At 35.8% G+C, this 19,516-nt stretch overlaps 5 protein-coding genes across 15 annotated transcripts in view; 2 read left to right on the top strand and 3 right to left on the bottom strand.

The window, feature by feature from the left end:
* The window catches only part of LOC140975795 (homeobox-leucine zipper protein GLABRA 2-like), a 41,175-nt gene extending 36,144 nt beyond the window's left edge, over positions 1-5,031 (top strand). Inside the window, exons 2-12 of one of the 2 annotated variants that reach the window (XM_073439719.1) lie at positions 651-743; positions 866-1,116; positions 1,695-1,812; positions 2,114-2,311; positions 2,403-2,786; positions 2,865-2,963; positions 3,146-3,355; positions 3,523-3,697; positions 3,781-4,052; positions 4,299-4,385; positions 4,478-5,031. In XM_073439719.1, coding sequence (XP_073295820.1) covers positions 675-743; positions 866-1,116; positions 1,695-1,812; positions 2,114-2,311; positions 2,403-2,786; positions 2,865-2,963; positions 3,146-3,355; positions 3,523-3,697; positions 3,781-4,052; positions 4,299-4,385; positions 4,478-4,855 — 2,241 coding nt within the window. In that variant the 5' untranslated portion in view covers positions 651-674 and the 3' untranslated portion in view covers positions 4,856-5,031. Of the gene's footprint in view, positions 1-581; positions 744-865; positions 1,117-1,694; positions 1,813-2,113; positions 2,312-2,402; positions 2,787-2,864; positions 2,964-3,145; positions 3,356-3,522; positions 3,698-3,780; positions 4,053-4,298; positions 4,386-4,477 lie in introns of those variants that run through there. The other variant, XM_073439718.1, reaches the window with a different exon arrangement.
* Positions 5,032-5,886: 855 nt separating this feature from the next.
* On the bottom strand, positions 5,887-6,342 carry LOC140975040 (small ribosomal subunit protein uS17c-like). Its single transcript, XM_073438527.1, has one exon. The coding sequence runs from the start codon at positions 6,340-6,342 to the stop codon at positions 5,887-5,889; it is 456 nt and encodes a 151-aa protein (XP_073294628.1).
* A 912-nt stretch (positions 6,343-7,254) lies between these two features.
* On the bottom strand, positions 7,255-10,338 carry LOC140975792 (rop guanine nucleotide exchange factor 12-like). Its single transcript, XM_073439713.1, has 7 exons — positions 9,460-10,338; positions 9,234-9,350; positions 8,959-9,113; positions 8,803-8,877; positions 8,435-8,698; positions 8,020-8,340; positions 7,255-7,918 (listed from the first exon to the last, which is right to left on the bottom strand). Exons 1-7 carry the CDS (start codon positions 9,767-9,769, stop codon positions 7,502-7,504), a joined length of 1,659 nt encoding a protein of 552 aa, XP_073295814.1. The 5' UTR covers positions 9,770-10,338; the 3' UTR covers positions 7,255-7,501.
* Positions 10,339-11,365: 1,027 nt separating this feature from the next.
* On the top strand, positions 11,366-15,859 carry LOC140975791 (hydroxyphenylpyruvate reductase-like). Of its 3 annotated transcripts, none has more exons than XM_073439712.1 (3): positions 11,366-11,842; positions 12,971-13,502; positions 13,659-13,863. In XM_073439712.1, the coding sequence occupies exons 1-2, from the start codon at positions 11,420-11,422 to the stop codon at positions 13,487-13,489; spliced, it is 942 nt and encodes a 313-aa protein (XP_073295813.1). In that variant the 5' UTR covers positions 11,366-11,419; the 3' UTR covers positions 13,490-13,502; positions 13,659-13,863. The 3 variants fall into 3 exon arrangements, with proteins under 3 accessions (XP_073295813.1, XP_073295811.1, XP_073295812.1); XM_073439710.1 differs by lacking the exon at positions 13,659-13,863 and adding an exon at positions 15,623-15,859 and having other exon boundaries at positions 11,398-11,842; XM_073439711.1 differs by having other exon boundaries at positions 11,398-11,842; positions 13,700-13,863.
* Positions 15,633-18,685, bottom strand: LOC140975790 (sulfite exporter TauE/SafE family protein 3-like). Of its 8 annotated transcripts, none has more exons than XM_073439706.1 (14): positions 18,561-18,674; positions 18,391-18,463; positions 18,069-18,307; positions 17,808-17,967; positions 17,435-17,635; positions 17,288-17,352; positions 17,159-17,189; positions 16,970-17,058; positions 16,813-16,899; positions 16,687-16,737; positions 16,376-16,597; positions 16,184-16,277; positions 15,959-16,099; positions 15,633-15,857 (listed from the first exon to the last, which is right to left on the bottom strand). In XM_073439706.1, the coding sequence occupies exons 3-14, from the start codon at positions 18,276-18,278 to the stop codon at positions 15,772-15,774; spliced, it is 1,437 nt and encodes a 478-aa protein (XP_073295807.1). In that variant the 5' UTR covers positions 18,279-18,307; positions 18,391-18,463; positions 18,561-18,674; the 3' UTR covers positions 15,633-15,771. The 8 variants fall into 8 exon arrangements, with proteins under 8 accessions (XP_073295807.1, XP_073295803.1, XP_073295808.1 ...); XM_073439702.1 differs by having other exon boundaries at positions 18,069-18,290; XM_073439707.1 differs by having other exon boundaries at positions 18,391-18,453; positions 18,561-18,656.
* Positions 18,686-19,516: the final 831 nt, after the last annotated feature.

Raw genomic sequence — 19,516 nt, 5'->3', positions numbered from 1 at the left:
ATTTAATGTAAAATCCACGGTTTAATTTTGGGGGCAGTCTCTATCGCATCGAGTGTGACAAAAGTTGGATCTAATCAACAATTTAATCCTTAATAAATTAACATTCACGTTTTCATAAGATTGTGGTCATAGTGAGTGTTCAAGAATGGTAATGATAGAATTAAATATTCTATTATCCTCTAATATATTTTTGTAAAGTAAGAATGGTAATGATAGAATTAAATATTCTGATATCCTCTAATATATTTACTCTAAGAGTCTAATACTTAATAATAATAATAATAATATATGCATATATATATAAATTTTGATAGTATGTGCGTGTGTTGACGAACACCACAAGATGATATATAATGTGAATATCGTATAAGTATTTAATACATTTCCACACACATGTCCACGAGGTATCCATCAATATACACGTAATATGAAAATTATATATATACACACACGGCGATTTTGGGGTAACTTTTTAGGATTCGGGAAAAATCAGTGTCTTCCTTTTGTTCCATACTCTTAATTAAAATACCCCACTCCCAGTTGTCGTTTTGTTCAACACAAACCAACAGTCTAATAATACAACCTTAAAAAGATACTAAAATAACCACCAAATTCTAACACCAAATACCTTCAGAAAAACAAAAGACAGATCGTCATATTCCTTGTAATCAAGCATGTCGAATTCTCCCAACTTTCATCGTGCCAGAGATTTTCTCGCCACTCCACATCTCTCCCTTTCTCTCGTATGTGGTGTACTCTCCATTTTTCATTCTACTTTTTTTTTTTTTTTTTTTTTTGCATGAAGCTGGTTTGCTTTTATTATGTATGACCCTTTTTTTCTTGTTTTTGTCTGGTTTGTGAAAAGGCTGGGATTTTCAGGGATGCTGGAGCGGCGGAGGAGGAGGAAGTGGGGGAGAGGGAAGAAAGGGGCGGAGGGTTGAGGGTGGAGATGAGCAGCGAGAATTCCGGCCCCGGGAACGATGATTTCGAAATGGCGGAAGGGGAGCAGCAGCAGCAGCAGCAGAATATTGAAGATGATGAAGACGATGAAATTAAGGAGAAGAAGAGGAAGAAATATCACAGGCATACTCCCAGCCAAATCAGAGAAATGGAAGCGTATGGCTTTGTTCTTTTTCTTTTCTTTTCTTTTTCTTTCTTTTTCTTTTTCCTACCAACACAACCACCAGTCTTCTCATGATATGAACATACACCGTCACTCGTCAGCACACACACAAAAAATTGGGAAAAAAAAATCTTCGGCTACCGACAAAATTTTATAATTTCTTTATCTTTTTCCCCTCAAAATAGTGGAATTTTCGTTTAATGAATATCCTCTTATTAATTTCCCACAGGCTTACTCCTACAACAAAATGAATTTTAGTGAATTTTTTTCAAAAGAGAAGTGTTAGATATTAACTAAAGTATGTTACATATGTATATTATTATATATAAATATTGTATGAGCACATTTTTCTTGTGTATTATATTAGCAAAGGTACATCTCCGATGAATTATTGAATCTCAACTTGTCCATNAACTTCTAACTAAAAATTTAAGATGCAATTAGATAGAACAAATGGTATAGTTTACTTAATATAATATAAATGTATTATAAAGTCCGATGAAATCAAACTAACTAGGATATTATTTTCAACGGTTAAATGACGAGATTAGTTGCATGTAATATTTTGTAGTTTGTTTAAGGAATCGCCTCATCCAGATGAGAAGCAAAGGCTCCATCTAAGCAAGCACTTGGGTCTTCACCCCAGGCAAGTCAAGTTCTGGTTTCAAAACCGTAGAACCCAAATCAAGGTAATTCGTTATATGATCTTGTTTGTGCTCACATTATCATTCAAAAGTGTATCATGGAACTGGTTGCCTAATTCAAATTATGGTAAAATACTCTAGTTCTAACAAATGATGGAGTAGCTTAGGAATTGAACCAGCTCACGAGCCGACTCAAATAGATTTTATTTGTACGTGAAATTATTTTGTTTGATAGTTCACTGTACTATACACACCTGGTGAACAAACTCATGAGCTCGAACTTGAATTTGAGTATTGTTTGACATAGCTTGATGAATCGGGACTAGAAAGTTTATAATTCTTGCAGGCCATACAGGAACGACACGAAAGTTCTTTATTAAAGACAGAAATCGAAAATCTTCGACAAGAAACCAAGGCAATAAGAGAAGCCGTTAAAAAGTCATCTTGTCCTAACTGTGGATTCTCTAACTCCGGCAAGGATGCCATGACAGAAACAGGAGAAGAGCAAAAACTAAGAATTGAAAATGCTAAACTCAAAGCAGAGGTTTCAAATAAACTGATGGTTATCAAATCATAAATATGGGTTATGAACAAATTTTTCCTAAAGTTTTTGCAAACATGACTGTGATATGTAGGTTGAAAGGCTTAGGACTATGATCGAGAAATACTATGGTGGGACATCTCCTAATAGCTCTTCACATTCTTCGGAAAATGATCAAGGAAACAGAAGCTCATTGGAGTTCTATAAGGGTATTTTTGGTTCTGAGAAATCAAGAATCGTGGATGCTGCAAATCAAGCAATGGACGAGTTACAAAAAATGGCTACCTATGGAGAACCACTGTGGGTTCGAAGCTATGAATCAGGGCGTGAGATGCTTAATTATGACGAGTACAGGAAACAGATTTGTGCTGAAAACTCCAGCAGCAAAATGCAGGCAAAAAAATCAGTAGAGGCATCAAGGGACTGTGGGGTTGTGTTTGTTGATCTTCCATGGCTGGTTCAGAGTTTTATGGATGCTGTAAGAATATTTATTTTGTACATTAGGTTTAATTGATATCCAAATTATATATTTTTCAAAGTCATCATTCATTGGCAGAATCAGTGGAAAGAATTGTTTCCTAACTTGATCTCTAAGGCAGACACGGTGGATATTATCTGCCATGGAGGTGTTAACAAAGATGGTGCAGTTCACTTGGTAAGATGAATTATCATTTTGGTTGCATTTATTATGCCTTAATTGCTATCTCAGACCGAGTCCCAAATCCCACAAAATGCAACTTTAAAAGTTCGACTAATAGAACAACTAGAAGTTTCACAAAACTTTCCTTTCCTTTCCTTTCCTTTCCTTTCATATTCAATATTTGATTACTCTAGCAGATTTTTGCAGAGATCCAAATATTGACACCAATGGTGGCTACTAGAGAAATGTATTTCATTCGATACTGCAAACAGTTGAGCGCTCACCAGTGGGCTATTACAGACGTCTCTATAGACAAAGTTGAAGATAATACAGACACCTCTGTACTGAAATGCAGAAAATGCCCATCTGGCTGCATCATTGAGGATAATTTCAACGGCCACTGTAAGGTTGTACTTGAATATCTAAAGTTTACAAATTCTTGTCTATAAATTAATGAATTTATCAGGAATTTTGATCCTCGGCTGCCAAAACTATATACACACAGAAAGATGTATCCAGACTAATTGAACATTTCAAGAAAAAAATTACCAACCTGTTTGATTTTCATTTTCAGGTGATTTGGGTAGAGCATTTGGAATGCCAGAAAAGCACGGTCAATTCTCTATACCGTTCCATAGTTAACAGCGGCCAAGCCTTTGGTGCAAAGCATTGGATTTCAACGCTGCAACAGCAATGTGAGCGATATGTGTTCTACATGGCCACAAACGTTCCCACAAAGGATTCAAGTGGTATTTATCCTTTAAACTTCTGCACTTCTAATCATCTTCTCAAATATGTCAAATCGAGATTAAAAAGAGGTTTAACGAGACAGGTGTTACGACACTTGCTGGGAGAAAAAGCATGCTTAAATTGGCACAAAGAATGACGGCGAGTTATTGTAGAGCACTCAGCACATCTAGCTATAACTCATGGAACAAAATAGCTAGTAAAACAGGAGATGATATTCGGGTGGCTACCAGGAAAAATGTTAATGATCCTGGAGAACCTAATGGGGTAATCTTATGTGCAGCTACTAGTGTGTGGTTACCTGTGGCTCACCATGTGTTATTCGACTACTTGAGAGACGAAATTCGGAGGAAAGAGGTATGTTAAACATGCTCCATCCTCATATACAACACACTACCTTGTTATGTTAATGGATAAAATCCTGTTTATAGACTTCAATACCATAATTTCTGTCCCTCTATCCTCCGGCGCTCCTATATTGTAACAAAAATCGAAGTGTGCCACCTGGTCTGTTTGCAGATTTGAGTTATATGGTGGACACTAGACACAACTTTTGATACTGCAGCGAACCCATTTCACTCATTTTCTTGCATGGAATTGCAGTGGGATATCATGTTCAATGGAAGCCCAGTACAATCAGTTGCAAACATAGCTAAAGGGCAGGCCCGAGGAAATGCTGTTACAGTCCTGGTAAGTTCTACCCTACCAAAACTAAGCAAATGTCACCAAAATCTTTAAACGTCGCAATTTCAAATACTCGGTTCTTTTTAACCTGAATACAGGCAATGAAAGGTGATGAACACAACATGTGGGTACTTCAAGATAGCAACACAAATGCATATGAATCAACAGTAATTTACGCCCCTGTGGACATCAATGACATGCAATCAGTTCTGACAGGATGTGACTCGAGCAACATAGCTATCTTACCTTCTGGTTTTTCAATTATTGCTGATGGGATTGAATCTAGGCCTTCGGTTATCACTTTTATGCCAGAGGAGAAGTGCACAGAAGGTGGATCTTTGTTAACAATTGCCTTTCAAATCATATTAAGAAACTCTCCCACAGTGAAACTTTCGGCAGAATCCGTAGAATCAGTTAACACCCTGATATCTCGCACAATGCAGAACATAAAAAGAAGTATGCAGTGTGAAGATTAATAACATTATTATATAGGTTCAAAGACTTGATTTATGTTTTAAGCATTTTTTTTTCCTAATTTTTTTTAAGAGTAGTAGGAAGATAGGTGATGCATCGGTTTCTTTGCCATATTTTTATTGGGCAAAGAAAATGTAAAAATATTATTTTGATGACATTATTACATTTGTATTTGTTATGCAGCATGGTCATTGATTGAAATATAGCAAGGTTAAGTTTAAACTTGGAGAGTTTGGTTATGAATCCAGAGTGGCTCAGCAAAGTATAAGCCAAAGATGCATACACACCAAAAGCACATCTCCCTTTATGATCGATTAACATGAAACAGGACAAGGCTTAAAAGTTTCATAAGCAAAATATAATAAGAGAGAAAATAATAATAAATCTCAATTATCTTAATCTCTTTCATGTCATGAGATCTTGACAAATGCTGTAACTCATATGAAGTTACATACGAAGTCGTAGTGCTATGGCTTCTGGCATTTACAACACCAAGTAAATTTGTCTGTATGAACCACATCGAATACTTCTTATGTTCAATCTCATGGTTGAGTTAGAGTCGAAAATAATAACACAGACTATCGAGCTAAGGCAGCTATCTTCCAATAGGCATGCGTTCTCGAGCCAAGTCAGCTCGTGCTCATCTACTATTCAAACATAGAAAACATGTACTGATGAATTTCAGTCAAGAACTCAAGATGCTTTGTAGCAATCTAGGTTGTCCCAAATTCGACATAAGATAATTTCAAAGATGTTTGAACTCGTGTTAGGTTTGGCAAGTATATTCGAGTTCCAGCTGACATTTTTGCACCTGAATAGTATGGCATGCTCAGATTAAATTGTATGCCACAGTCACATTCCACGACCATCCCCAAACCAAGATTCTCACTTTATGCAGTGAAATCACATACAATAATGAACAATAAACAGTAACCAAATCTGTAGCCATGAACCATATAAACATAATTATCGATATCACAATTGACACGACAAATCAATTCAAAATACCAAAAAAACAACACTTTTACTTTCTTCAACTCTCAGACTCTAATGGGATCCCAAGCTCCTGCGGCGCTTCGGCACCATCCTTGGGCCCAGACCGGCGGGGTACAGGGACGGCCCAGAACGTCTTGGTCTTGCTAATGGGGCGGCCTTTTTCTAGCTGGACAAAGTCCCCAACTTGGAACTGGTTCAATTGGTCATGGGCCTGGAATGTCTTCTTCTTCCTCACCCGGCGCTTGTACTTTGGGTGTGGGGCTAAACGTATAACCTCCACGGCCACCGTCTTGTCATTGGTGTTGCACACGACTTTCCCTTGCATCGTCCTCATGGCTCTGATTACAGGCAGCACGGCGGGGGAAGGTTGAACGGAGGACGAAGAATTGGGTTTTCTGCCGAGGTGGGAGGTCGTGGTGGCGGCGCCATGGAGGAACGGAGTGGCGAGGGAGAGGGATTTGATTTGCAGAACTGGTGGAGAGATCAGAGACATTTGTAATGAGGTGAGTTTCCGGATAAGACGATGATGCTAAGTAGTACTACGGGTTCAGTGGTAGTCGCATTGAGCAAGTGCGATTTTAGTGCTAAAGTTTTAAGCGTTTTTATGCAATTTTAATTTTTTTTAAAAAAAAATCAATTATGTATATTTTTTTTAAAAACGAAGATTTTTTGAACATTTATACTTTTTTATGCAAACTCCGTTTCCGACAAATTTAATTTATGGATTTTTTTAAAAAAAAACCACTGAGTTTAATGTAAACTTTTTATTAACCAATGGATTAAATCAAATAATGCTACTTCGAAGTACTAATTTTCGAAAACCTCAATGGCCGAAATTGTTTTGGCAAGTAGTAGTATAAATCATTGGAATCATCTTGTATATTGATGCTCTGATCAATGTTCTGGAAGATCAAAATTATAAATGACTTTATGTTATATCGAAAATGTTTGTATAAGATATCGAAAATGATATGATGGACTAATTATTTTATATAAATAAAAATCGAAAATAAATATCTCGATGTAACATAGACTCAGCCCAAATTTACCGTAATGAACTACACATAACTCTCAAATGACTGATAACACTAACCTTTAACATCAAATTTACCTTAATAAGTACACATAACTCTCAAGTAATGATAAAAAGGTAGACTTATCAACTATGATCCCACGTTTGCTCCCAAGCGACCGGGGACGTTCTACCAATCGTTAAAAGTCCTCAACTTCCTCCCAAACCTGGGCCCCGTGGCAGAATCTAAGTCCTAGCTTCTTATCTGTGCATTTTTTTTAACTTTTTATCGTGTTTGATGTATTGTGCTAATGAACAACAATCTTTCATAAGTACCGTTCTTCGTCATGGAGACGCTGGTTTGGAATTCCATCTGTGTACTGATTAAGCTAAATTAGTTAGTGAATAATTCGACTAGTAAAATAGCAGAAATGTTCTGAGTACAATGAACTAAGAACTACTACTATACGGGGAAGTCATTTAATTTATGGGAAATTCTGTATATATCTAAAAAGCCTTCCTATTACAATAGAAGCTAGAAACATACATATATAACTCTGATAAGAAAATCTAAGATATGACCATTTTGTATGTACATCCAGGCTTAGATTCTTGCAAAATTTTCTGCAGTGGAATCGTGCTAGTGTCGTGCACGTGGGCTCCTTAAACCGCCTAGATTCTCTAGCCGTTCTATGTAGGATATTTTCTTGTTTGTGTTTATCGGTTTGGTGAGGTTGTCTGAATCAGCATCTCTGTGAATCCTACCAGTAGAATCTTTTCTCGTATCCGTCTCTCCTTGATCCATATTCCATCCCATGAAATCCAACAGTGTCATTGACGATGGTGCTTCCGATGAATTCAACTTCTCTAATTCTTCCTGAGCATTAGGGAATTTTTCTTGGACCGAGTGATCTTTTAAAGGGCATCTTTCGAGTTCTGCATCGGGGTTTCTTGCGAGAGACTCGGCATGCATTACATCTTCTATTCTTGACAACACTGTAAATGCTAGGCTCTCTATGATTCTCGAATAGCTTTCCAAGATTGCCTGCCCCACATCCTGCGACATAAAAAAATGTTTTGAGTTTAGTCTAAAAATCAAGGATACGGTCCCAACATGTAAAAAATATTGTTTGATCTCAAGAAAATTGAATTTTTTACTCTGTTGAATTGGATCTTGCTGATGTCTAAACCAGATTGAGGAATCCCGGGAAATCGATGCTTCAGGATCAGAAGAATAGTTTCTGCTCTATCTTCGAAAAGCTCCCTCTTCTCCATGCTCACAGCTGAACTCCAAGAAGACTTGCTGTCTTTAGAATTCATCTTCCTTTTCCATATCACTACAGATGCCTCAATCTTATTTTTAAGGTCAAGAATCTTGTGTTCTGAGGACAAGTCCAGAGTTGAGAGAAGGAAATTGGGATCAAAGTGTTCGTCTGTGATGCTCTTATATATCGAGTCTCCAAGGCTCGCTCTTCCATTCTGTGGTAATAAAATTGACAATAGAATTTTAGAACTCGGAAATGAAAAGAATTCTAGAACATGGGGATGAATACCTTTTCGAGTTTCGTTGTACCTTAGGGAGAGAGTCTATGTAAATTTCAGGAATCTCCATTTCAGATAAGACCTGAGCATTGATAGCCATAGCTGCTTTGAGCACCTGGTTCACAGAATCCTTCTGAAACTGCAGCCATTTTTTTGTAACTTCGGACAATCCGTTTGGGGGAACTTTTGGCGTTGGAATCCACCATTTATCATCTTGTCTAGCTTTATCAGAATCATCATCGTTCTTTGACGTGTAGTAGAACTCATTTTGGTCTTTGAAGTTCTCCAGACAATCCTTTTGGCCAAAGATAGGCAAACATGTTAGCATTGTCGAATGAAATGAGCCCTTCTGACTTTAACCAAGAACTAAGAATTAAAAAAATGACATGTTTCCCTTACAAGGAGCATTGCGTCGAGTTTTCGTAAGGCTGGAATGTTCATATGGAGATCGGTTCTCTGATTCGTCACCATTATCTAATAAAGTACACGAATTCTCGTTAAAAATCGATAAAACACAAGCTTCATTTATCTGAAGCAGGAGTAGAGAAGTTTTACCTCCATATTGGTTCCATCTTTGGATTTTTGGTTTGAAGGGACAAATTCAACAATGTGGTCCGTGACAGATAACAGCCAATCGATCTCCTTTCTCCATCTTGCTTTGGTCTCTGCTGCCATTGGCTCTAATCTCTTTTGTTCTCCGAATGCAGAAGCTGCATAATAACAGAATAAAATAAAGAAAGAAATCTAACTTTAAGCATCATGCAAAATGCTAGGAATACTGCGGGGTTATCACATATTTTTTGGCTGTATAATGAAAAAGGTTGATTTACCTGCAAGATTTGTAATAGCATTTGACAGAGCCAGAGCAGATGAAACACCTTTCCCCCCACCAGACATATCCTCTCCCAGAAGCAACTTTGTAAATTTCTCCTTCATAAGTTCAATATCTAAAAATCATAAAAACAAAAAAACATTCAAATAAGCTTAAAGAAAACCAAATTGAAATGAAAAATAACTCTAAGAAAATTAAAGATCATTTCTTCACTGGTTTCTTGCCTGAATGTTGCCTGTCTCTAGCATTTGCGTTGGCAACACTTCCATCCATGGACAATCTGGACGTGATATTCTCGGTCCTATTAAGAGCACATCCAATCTTAAAATGTTGATCTAAAGGTTGATGATCATTCAAAGGAATGGAGGCATGACTTCTTGATGTCACCCTGTCCTGATCAGCGGATGACAACGAATTATCTTTTTCGAGGATCAAACTCCGGGTGGTCTGTTTCCCTCCATCTTCGTGCATTCCCTTGAAATATCCTAGCCTGGATTTGTAAATTTCTTGTTCTTCTTCCAGGGCTCGAACCATTTTTACATTTTTTTTGAGATGATTCGAATCTAGATACAAGGTATTTATATGATGGAAATGGGAGAAAAATTCATATATGGAGAGGGAAAGATGACAAGATCAATTTTTTGTTCCTCCCTTTCCAAGGATTTCTTCAATGGAAAGAGATGAGGGAAGATGAAAATTAGAGACTATGATTTGTGTCTGGTTGATAATTAATCTTTCGTTAAATGTATTATTTGCCTTTGTTTGTAGACAAAAGATGGAATGTTGGAGGAACGTGGGGTGTGTGTTAGAGACTGGAATAGAAAAATCGCGTAATGATATTTGTAAGGCTATTAATAATTTCCAATTTATGTGCTTATGTTGAGCACTACTTTATTTATCAAAACAAAATATTATTTACAAGTGTGCAAGTTAGTACAGTAATGACATTTTCATAAAGTTGATCGTGTTACGACGAATTTGATTGGGAAGTTCAATATAAAAAACAAAGAGATTTATTAGCGTGTTAATTAGAGTTGATCTAGTTATCGAGAGTTACTCCACATATTGCTTGTTGAAACAACGAACTAAATGGTTACAACTAGCAATTACCTAGTTGACTTTATTTGTTACATATTAAGTTACCAGTTTATCCTACGGTTGATTGACAAATTTTTTTAAAGTTTGAAATGTAATATTTAAAATTTATTCTCAATGCAATTTCAAATAAATGAAATGAAAAAAACAGCATTAATTCCTCGTAACGATTTTGGCTGTGTTAGCGCGTTGAGCCGCATTGTTGTCGTCCATCTGTCGCACTCTTCCTACCATTTATTGGTTTCAATTGCGGCATCAATCATAAAAATTATTTAGGTAAAAACCACAGGTAAGATAAAAAGAATTTTACTATAATATTTTATGATGTACAAACACTCATTGTGTTTCTCAAATACTTTTGTCGTTTTTATCCCTGAGATACTTGATAATACTTCGTCTTCTATAGCCCAATATAAATTAGTAACATCATTATTATTTATCTCATTCCACTTTCTATTATCCATCATTTTCCTCGGTCTTTCTTCAATAGCCGCCAAACGATTCTCATTTCTTAAAGCTGTTGGTATCTTTATTTTAAACATCATAAAATTGCTAGCGTTGAACTTTGTTATCTCGTACTTGTCAGTCATTATGTCTACAACAATTAAGTAAACTAGAAACAATAATCACGTCTTAATAAAAAAATTCTAAAAAAAATTTCTGATGTGGAATATCATTTTAGACCACAACCACATAACATATTTAAAATTTTAAGAAATTTTAAACCAAACCTCTGATATCATTTGTTAGTCTCAGATGTGATATGATTTTAAGTGTGATATTTGAGATATAAAAATAAAAAATAAAATTTATGCGAAAAACTTATAAAAATTATTAATATAAAAATAACTAACAAAATGAACGAGATATTTTAAAAGATCTTAATGGTACGTCTCATTTCACTAAATTTGCATGATTTGCATGCAGATAAACAAGATCTGAATTTTTTTGTCACGATTATGACAATTCATCGTATCTGTCGGCCATCATTTTCCACCGTCTGCATCTGCCAACCCTTCACAAATCACACCATTCATTATAAACAAAGATCAACTCTTTCTCACCTTCCACCGACGCTCTGTTCATAAAATGGAGGCGATCGGAGTTCTGTTGATGTGGCCCGCGAACAATTACTTGGAGCAAGAGCTCGACAGGCGATTCAATCTCTTCCGGTACTGGACTCAGCCTCGGCCACGCGAGTTCCTGGCTCAGAACTCCGATTCCATCCGCGCGGTGGTCGGGAACGTCTTCGCCGGTGCCGACGCGGAGCTGATTGACGCGTTGCCGAAGCTTGAAATAGTTTCGAGTTTCAGCGTGGGGTTGGATAAGATTGATTTGAACAAGTGCAGGGAAAAGGGGATTAGGGTTACCAACACTCCTGATGTGCTGACGGATGACGTGGCTGATTTGGCGATCGGGTTGATGCTGGAGGTCTTGAGGAGGATTTGTGAGTGTGATAAACATGTGAGGAGAGGAGGTTGGAAATTTGGTGACTTCAAGTTGACGACTAGGGTATGTTGGTTTGTCTTTTTACTTTGAATTTGTTTTGATTGATTAATGAATTTTTTTTTTTTTTATATATTTTGTATTGAGTTTATATCAGAATTTGATAAATGAAATTTTTGTATTGATTCGTAGCATTGTTCTTTTTTATTTGGGGAATCCTGTTATCGATTTAAGGTGATTTAGTGACAATTGAGACAATGGTTCACGAGTATTGCTCATCGTATAGCTGATTCGAAGAACAGAGAGAGCACTTTTAATGGTAAATGTTGTTGATATCACTGTTGGATGATAATGTATCTTGAAGATTTTCTGACTAATGACAAAGTTTCACCCTTTCATGTTTGATATTTTGTGTGTATCATCAAAGCTGGATTGAGTGGGATAGACCAATGGGAGCTTCCTCACAGCCAATCTCAATTTACTATAATTTTAGCATGCATTTGGTTGCTGATTCTCCACTGGAATTTTATTTTTATACCGGTGTTGGGTATGGTAGCAAGAAACACCTAGAAGAGATGGCCCTATATTTTTTTTCCATTTTTCTAGCATCGCCTTCTTCCAGCTAACCATTTGGAGGTGCTCCCCCTCAACCTCCAGAATTAGCTCATACTCTTATAGACCTTGTAGGCTGCAAAATGCCCCAAGAACTGTCAAGAGTTCCATAATTTATTTTGCCTTCCCCTTTTTCATGTTTAGAGAAGTTTCTGCTCTCCCATTCCCATCTCAGTGTGAGCATCTCGAAGAATGCTGATACCTTCTAGCAGTGAACACTTTTTTCCGTCATTTTATAGTTTCAAATTTGCCGTTCCTTGGTCCCTGAGTCCCTGACTGTTGTTTGTCCAGCACTGTCTTCGAATTTCTTTGTTAGGACTGCTATAATTAGAAAAGTGAGATTTATCATTCTTTGCACCAGTACCACTGGACCAGAAAACTGGACGGGTAAATACAATAGGGGGGGTATTCCACTTTTGAAAGGGGGAATGTGTGCTTAAATTTTAGTTAAATACTGTCTTTTGGTATTTGAAGTCAAATGCATGTTTGGTGCTCAGAAAAAGAGTACGAAGTGCGAAGTATTATTCTTGAATTATTTTGTAACATATCCTTATCTCTTTCCCCCCCTTTTTTTCCTTGTAGTTCAGTGGCAAGAGAGTGGGCATTATAGGATTGGGCAGAATCGGGTTGGCAATCGCCAAGAGAGCAGAGGCGTTTGATTGCCCTATTAGTTATTACTCAAGATCCAAGAATCCAAATACAAACTACAAATACCATTCTACTCTTGTTGACTTGGCTTCAAACTGTGATATCCTAGTCGTAGCATGTGCTCTGACTTCCGAAACGACTCATGTTGTCAATCGAGAAGTGATGAATGCATTAGGCCCTAAGGGAGTTCTCATCAACATTGCAAGAGGCCCACATGTTAATGAAGCCGAATTGGTATCAGCTCTTGTGGAGGGCCGTCTTGGTGGTGCTGGACTTGATGTATTCGAAAAGGAACCCCACGTTCCAGAAGAGCTCTTTGGCCTGGAAAATGTCGTACTTTTGCCTCATGTAGGGAGTGGCACAGTGGAAACACGGAAGGCCATGGCTGACCTTGTTCTTGGGAATTTGGAAGCTCATTTTGCCAACAAGCCGCTATTGACTCAGGTCGTTTGACAACATTTATGTGGTATGAAAATTGTGAATGCAAACCATTTAATAGTCTCGTAAACATTGAATATTGGTCCTGAATTTAGCAAACTATTTCATATGAAAGGGAAGACTTTCTTACATTTTCTGTGTTTCTTAGTCTATTTACTTAGTTATAAACTTATAATCATGATAGATACGTCGATCGCAATTTCACATGCATTATTTTCTTCTTAGGACAGAAGCTTCAAAATAATTAGACAATCTTGGAGAATGATCGTCTGGAAGCATTGTTTATTGGAATTACACAGCGCTTCGCCTTCATTGCAATGATTTTATCTCGTCTTGTCCCATTACCAAAATTCTTGCATCAGCTTAAATCATATGAATCGATTCAGTGCGTTTGCTTCGCCCACGCCTTTTGCAACACATTTCAAATATTCTCTATGTGATATATCTTATGCTGCACTAAAATACAAGAAACTTGTATAACCCACATTTACACAATGCAACAGTTAAGATTAAAAAAGTGAAGAGGAGAACATAATCACCTGATTCTTTTTCGGATATATACATCTCACATCTTTAGCAAGAAGACCTTGAAGATGAGAAAATTGAGAGTTTCTACTGTAAAATATATGACAGCAAATTTTGATATTAATAATTTTCAGAAAAATGATAAAAAAAAAAAAAAACTAAGAATAGTAGACGGAACGTGGCACGCTACATAGTTCAAGAAACTGGATTAGTTCGATCCTACACTATACCATGAGTCATAGGTGATTTTTCACGTGGATTTAGACATTGAACAACATGAAAAAAACATAGTCCATGGTACAATATCATTGGACGAATACTTGGAGCAAGAGCAACACCCCTTAGTTTATGATTGAATAAATCAAGAAACTGACATGATCAAATATTACTTTCACAAAGTTAAAAGGATCGACTCTAGTATATAAAGCTTTTTTCTCCTTTTTAAACCATAACAGATCACGAGACCAATAATTGGGAGAAGAATGACCATGGAGTCTAGTTAATAATATTGTATATATCTGAGGTCCAATCTAACTAGTAAATATGATGGTTATAGATTAGGAAAAAAAATGATCCAGTTGGCTTTTGGAAATATTAATTTCTAAGAAAACATAGAAATTATTTTAATTTAGGAATAATATTAAAAAAATTATTTATATTTAAAGAAAAACTGGGAAAAAAATTTGGTTTAATAAACATTTTTAATCCAAATACACATAAAACTTAATTATTCAAAAATATTATATAAATCAAAATAAAATATTTAACATTAAATTACGGGATATTTTGAAATGAAATAATGAGATATCGATATACTCGTTCGAGAAAATGTTGATGGAAGAATCAAACTTCTAACTACTAACAAAGCGTTTGTACACTTCACCAACTAGAACAATTGTTGTTGATAGAAAAAAAATGAAAAATGTATTTTTTATAAGACTCAAATATTTAAGGTAATCAATGAATTTGAATATGAGTATATCAAATCCAAATAAACTCGTATTTAAATTTTCAAAATAACCAATTTTCTTGATAAATTTATTATAATTTTATTTCAACTTATTATTTAACTAATTTTAAATTACACTTAAAATCACTTTACTTTTAAATATTTATTCTTTTATGTCTTAAAATCAATTTACTTTTAAATATTTATTCTTTTATGTGACCCTGAATATTTTTTTAGGAGTACTCTATACTCAATATCTTCTTTTATACAAGTTTATGAACTATCACACGTCTTCAGCTTCTTTTTTTTTTTAATAAATTTTTTTAAAAAATGATCTGAAATTGATTACTAATTAGGTAAACAAAATTACACGATTTAAATTTTACCAGAAAAATAAAATATTTCAAGTAATTTTAAATTAATTAAATTGTATCGATTTATAAAAACTGCAATCAAAGTCTTTCAGTTTCACGTCAGATGGTTGACTGTTTCGAATTTAAACAAAGGTAGATCATATTGTCAAGTCTCCAATCTTCATCAATCAAATTTGGTAAAAATACTAAAATCAGGAGATATGGATGAATAAATAACAAAAAAAAATGATATCCCAGCATTCTTTGGCAAAGATGAATGTATTCCAAACTGAATTATCTTTCACCCCCATTATCACACAGATATTCAAGATCGACGACAACTCGTCGAAAACGTGGTCTAAATAATTACATCTGAGAATGTTGTGGACATCATTCAATAGGTAAAACATTATAGTTTCATTACCAAAATGCAGAAGCCTGTGTAAATTCAAAGAAATGCTTCAAATAATCTATGGCACATATTCACAGATGTTGTAGAACCACAAGTGTTCATCTCCTTGCACTTTTCCAATTACGTTTTCTATGCCAACCCAACCTGCCAAAGCAAAGATGATTTCGCAACTGGTTCATTGGTGAGGATACTAGATTTGAAAGAAGTGTAAAAACCATGAATATTGATCCAACACTTTCACATACCTAGAAAAATCGCACTTATAAAGATAGTGAAAGCCAAAACGAAGATGATCAAAGATGCCCTCCGGAATAGACTAATCATCTTCCGCACCACGAACTGACCTACCAATGCAGCAATGGTAGCCACAGCAACAAAATAAAGGGCTGACAAAAAGGAAACCACATAACATGTCATCAGATGTATATGCCCAAAAATAAAACTGGAGAGGAATGGTTGGGTAATGATACCGTAAGATGGGGGAAAGCGTTTCAATGAGTGGTACTGTATGACAGACATGGATGATGAAAATGCCATGACGAATGTAGCTGTGGCACTTGAGACCTGGCATTGGAGACATCCGAACAAAACATATATTACTCGAAATTCATGACAATCTTCTTGGTATTGTTACGCAATTCTTCACGAAGAAAGGAATGCACCTGGGGTGGAATTCCAAGTTCTAATAACAATGGACCAATAATGAATCCTCCACCAAGGCCTAGCAGCCCACCTACAATGCCAGACAACATTCCACAGATACAACAAAGAATTAACTTAGGCACTGTCCATACAATTTTTGTGTCTCCTGTAGATTCTACAACTTTAAGCCCCTGGTATAAGCAGACTGCCTGGTATCCAAACGGTCCGATGGCGACAGGTATCTAGGAAACAATGAAATTACGTAGAATCATCACCTGTGCCAAAAAAACTCAGGCTCGTATTTTAAACAATGAGGGTGGAAAAAAGTCACCTGCAATAAGGTCACAGTCCAGTATGTTGGTGAACAGAGAGCCGTAAAGTCCTGGAAAAATGTGATAATAGTAAAGTTCCTAACATAGAAGAAATGGAGATTTAGAAATGGGTTTTGAGGATAAACCTTGCTAATGTGCAGTACGAGAATGATGGTCCAGAGAGCAAAGAGAATCCCGACTTCCTTCCAGAGGACATTTTTGATAATTGAAACCTGTAAAGACTTACGAATCAGTCTTGGAAACTACTTGTTGTCTTGAACTGTTTGGCGAAAAATTTGTCACCTTCGATGGTTTCATTTCATTAATACGCATTCTGGTTTCATTAGCCGGACCTCCAGGCAGAAGCTTGTACAACTCTTCATTTCCAGTATCTAATGTTTTTGAATCATTAAATTAAATTAAATAAACCTAAGATTGTATAGAACTTTCCAGATTATTTCCGGAGATTGAAGCAGAGATAAGCTTACGCACAATCAGATGCCAAACGCCTTGCAGCCAGCTCCTAGATCAGGAACATATAAGGTAAATATAGCAGATCAAACACTTTCAAATTGAATGTACAATAAAAATGATACTGAAATTAGTACATGTTTAGACCACCTTCTTTAACATGGTTTCTTTCTTCCAAGTTTCGACACCCTTGAAGAATGCCTTCGTAGAAGTTCCTGCAGATTCACAATTCAGTAAATATACATTTCTAAGAGAGAACAGCAGCAAATTGTAATCCATATTTCGGTTACCACTTACCAATGAAAAGAACTATCAGTAAAGCTATAACCATCCATTCTGCGAAAATAACATTGAAAAAGACTCCGATACTGATCCCAAGCACAAGCATTGGTTGGAAAAGAAGAGCTAGATTGTAATCAATGATGGGAAGATCAAGTGTAGGATGACGGAGCTTAAGATTGTAATAAACGCTAGCTAGAGCAGAACCGGTTATCATACCTGCAGTGTGAAAAAAGAAAAGAGCTAAAACTAACTGCATACAAAGCCAAGATTCAGTTCATTCATCCTTTCCACAAATATGTAAGATTAGGAATCTGAAAATGATCCTATTTCCAAAGTTTTCGGCCTAAACTTGCATTCGAAATCATAAAAAAGATCAAATCTTTAGTACATTTTGATACTGCAGTGGATGATTTGGGATCAAACCCAATGACAAGAGTGAGCATGGGAACAAAAATGCCGCCCCCACCAACGCCACCCACACTCCCAAGTGCAGCACCAAGGAACCCAATCACTGTCCCCAATACAATCCTCCAGCCAAACTCCAAATCCTGTTAGACCAATTTTCAAGAAAAAAAGGAATATTTTCCCCTCGAACTGTTCGAAAAGAACAAGCTTTATCTGGACAGTTTCGTAATGAAAATTCACTCACAGGCCAGACATGTGGGAAAACTATATCCCGACTTCTCCGCAAGAAACTGATTATCCTGGTTAAGTAACCGGATTCAATTTTTTCACCGACACGCTCCAAACCCTCTTCTGCGGCGACAAATATGCAAGGTAGAAGAAGCAAACTGGTAAGAATCAAAGTCCTCTGGCATTCTGCTCCAATCTTGGCCATCGAAAATTCTTCAAACCCCATTAGCTATTCACCCTGAACAAGATCGACAGTAAACATGTCATCATAGGAATTCAAGAATCCCAGTAAAAAAAAAAGGGATCAAATTCTTACAAGAATGAACACACAAAATCACCTGAAAACGTGTCCCGTTCACCCAAAACTCACCAATTATGGGAAACGAAGATCCGGACAAGCACTAAAACATCCTTCTCACATGGGTTATTACATTTATTAATTAGGCGATGACCGTAGCAGGAATAACAAGTAACAACGCAAGAAGTAAAAGGACGAGTTACAGCGTACCCAAGATTTCAGATTAAAGGTTCCATTTGAAGCTACCAAACATAATTATTGAAGAAAAAAGATTTAATGCCATATTTACATGGAACAGTGAATTAATTATAGGATCGAGTGGCAACAAACACGTGATTGATTGCATGCAGGGGAAATTAGGTAATTGGGAATTAAGTTCTAAATCCAAAAAATATCTTAATTTTACTATTTTGTCGATAAAAATAAAAACTTAAATTATTCGATTTTAACAAATATATGTAAATATCATATTGTATTTTAAGGTATTTTTTTTACTAAATTAAAAAAAAAAATCAGACTTCATTATTAAACACAGAAAGAACTTGTTTCCGTTATCCTCTCGAGAGAAGAAGATCGAAACAAAAGTTAAAAATTAGATTTTAAATATTTTGATGATCAAACAAATTTCATTTCATTTCATTTCATTAAATTCTTCGGAAAAGACAGAATTGGCAAGTAAAGGTTCTCTTTTTCACTCTAAATTTTTGACATTTGATTGTGAAAGAGACACTGATATTATCTTATCAGCGCTTAATGCTACCACTGATTAAGGATGTGTCTTGTCGAAGGATCACGATTTTTCGAGAATTAATTGGAAATTGAAGTTAAAAAAAAAAAAAATACTCGGACGGCATAATAATTCATTATACTAATTTTTAGTAAAATTTATGCGATGAATTTGAGATGTGGATTTGAAATCATTTCTATACAAATCATTGAAATTTCGATTCAAATACAACATAGGGAACATTCTTGGTAAATATGGTAGAATTGGTGTATAGTTGATAAAATGTACAAGTGTGTTACATTAATAGATACAGATTTTTTTAGGTAAAAAATGTACCTATGAGTAGATTATTGTGGTATTTTTAATTTCTCAAAATCTATATCAAGTAAATGAAATATTAATATATAAAGAGGGACACTTAAAATGTTTAAATTAAATT

Source organism: Primulina huaijiensis, chromosome 4, assembly GCF_012295235.1.
Source record: "Primulina huaijiensis isolate GDHJ02 chromosome 4, ASM1229523v2, whole genome shotgun sequence".
NCBI classification, from domain to species: Eukaryota; Viridiplantae; Streptophyta; class Magnoliopsida; order Lamiales; family Gesneriaceae; genus Primulina; species Primulina huaijiensis.
Note: the sequence above shows the minus strand (reverse complement) of the source record. Positions and strands in the feature narration are given on the sequence as shown.

What these genes read in the sequence shown, in the direction of transcription:
- LOC140975040 (XM_073438527.1), bottom strand. Translation starts at nt 6,342, where the DNA reads ATGTCTCTGATCTCTCCACCAGTTCTGCAAATCAAATCCCTCTCCCTC.
- LOC140975792 (XM_073439713.1), bottom strand. Translation starts at nt 9,769, where the DNA reads ATGGTTCGAGCCCTGGAAGAAGAACAAGAAATTTACAAATCCAGGCTA. An exon ending in AAGATGGAACCAATATGGAG is followed by an intron (nt 8,878 to 8,958) that starts GTAAAACTTCTC and finishes GTACTTTATTAG; the next exon opens with ATAATGGTGACGAATCAGAG. An exon ending in AACTCGACGCAATGCTCCTT is followed by an intron (nt 8,699 to 8,802) that starts GTAAGGGAAACA and finishes TTTGGCCAAAAG; the next exon opens with GATTGTCTGGAGAACTTCAA.
- LOC140975791 (XM_073439710.1), top strand. Translation starts at nt 11,420, where the DNA reads ATGGAGGCGATCGGAGTTCTGTTGATGTGGCCCGCGAACAATTACTTG. An exon ending in ACTTCAAGTTGACGACTAGG is followed by an intron (nt 11,843 to 12,970) that starts GTATGTTGGTTT and finishes TTTTCCTTGTAG; the next exon opens with TTCAGTGGCAAGAGAGTGGG.
- LOC140975790 (XM_073439709.1), bottom strand. Translation starts at nt 18,278, where the DNA reads ATGGGGTTTGAAGAATTTTCGATGGCCAAGATTGGAGCAGAATGCCAG. An exon ending in ACTGATAGTTCTTTTCATTG is followed by an intron (nt 17,353 to 17,434) that starts GTAAGTGGTAAC and finishes GTGAATCTGCAG; the next exon opens with GAACTTCTACGAAGGCATTC. An exon ending in ATGAAATGAAACCATCGAAG is followed by an intron (nt 16,900 to 16,969) that starts GTGACAAATTTT and finishes AAGTCTTTACAG; the next exon opens with GTTTCAATTATCAAAAATGT.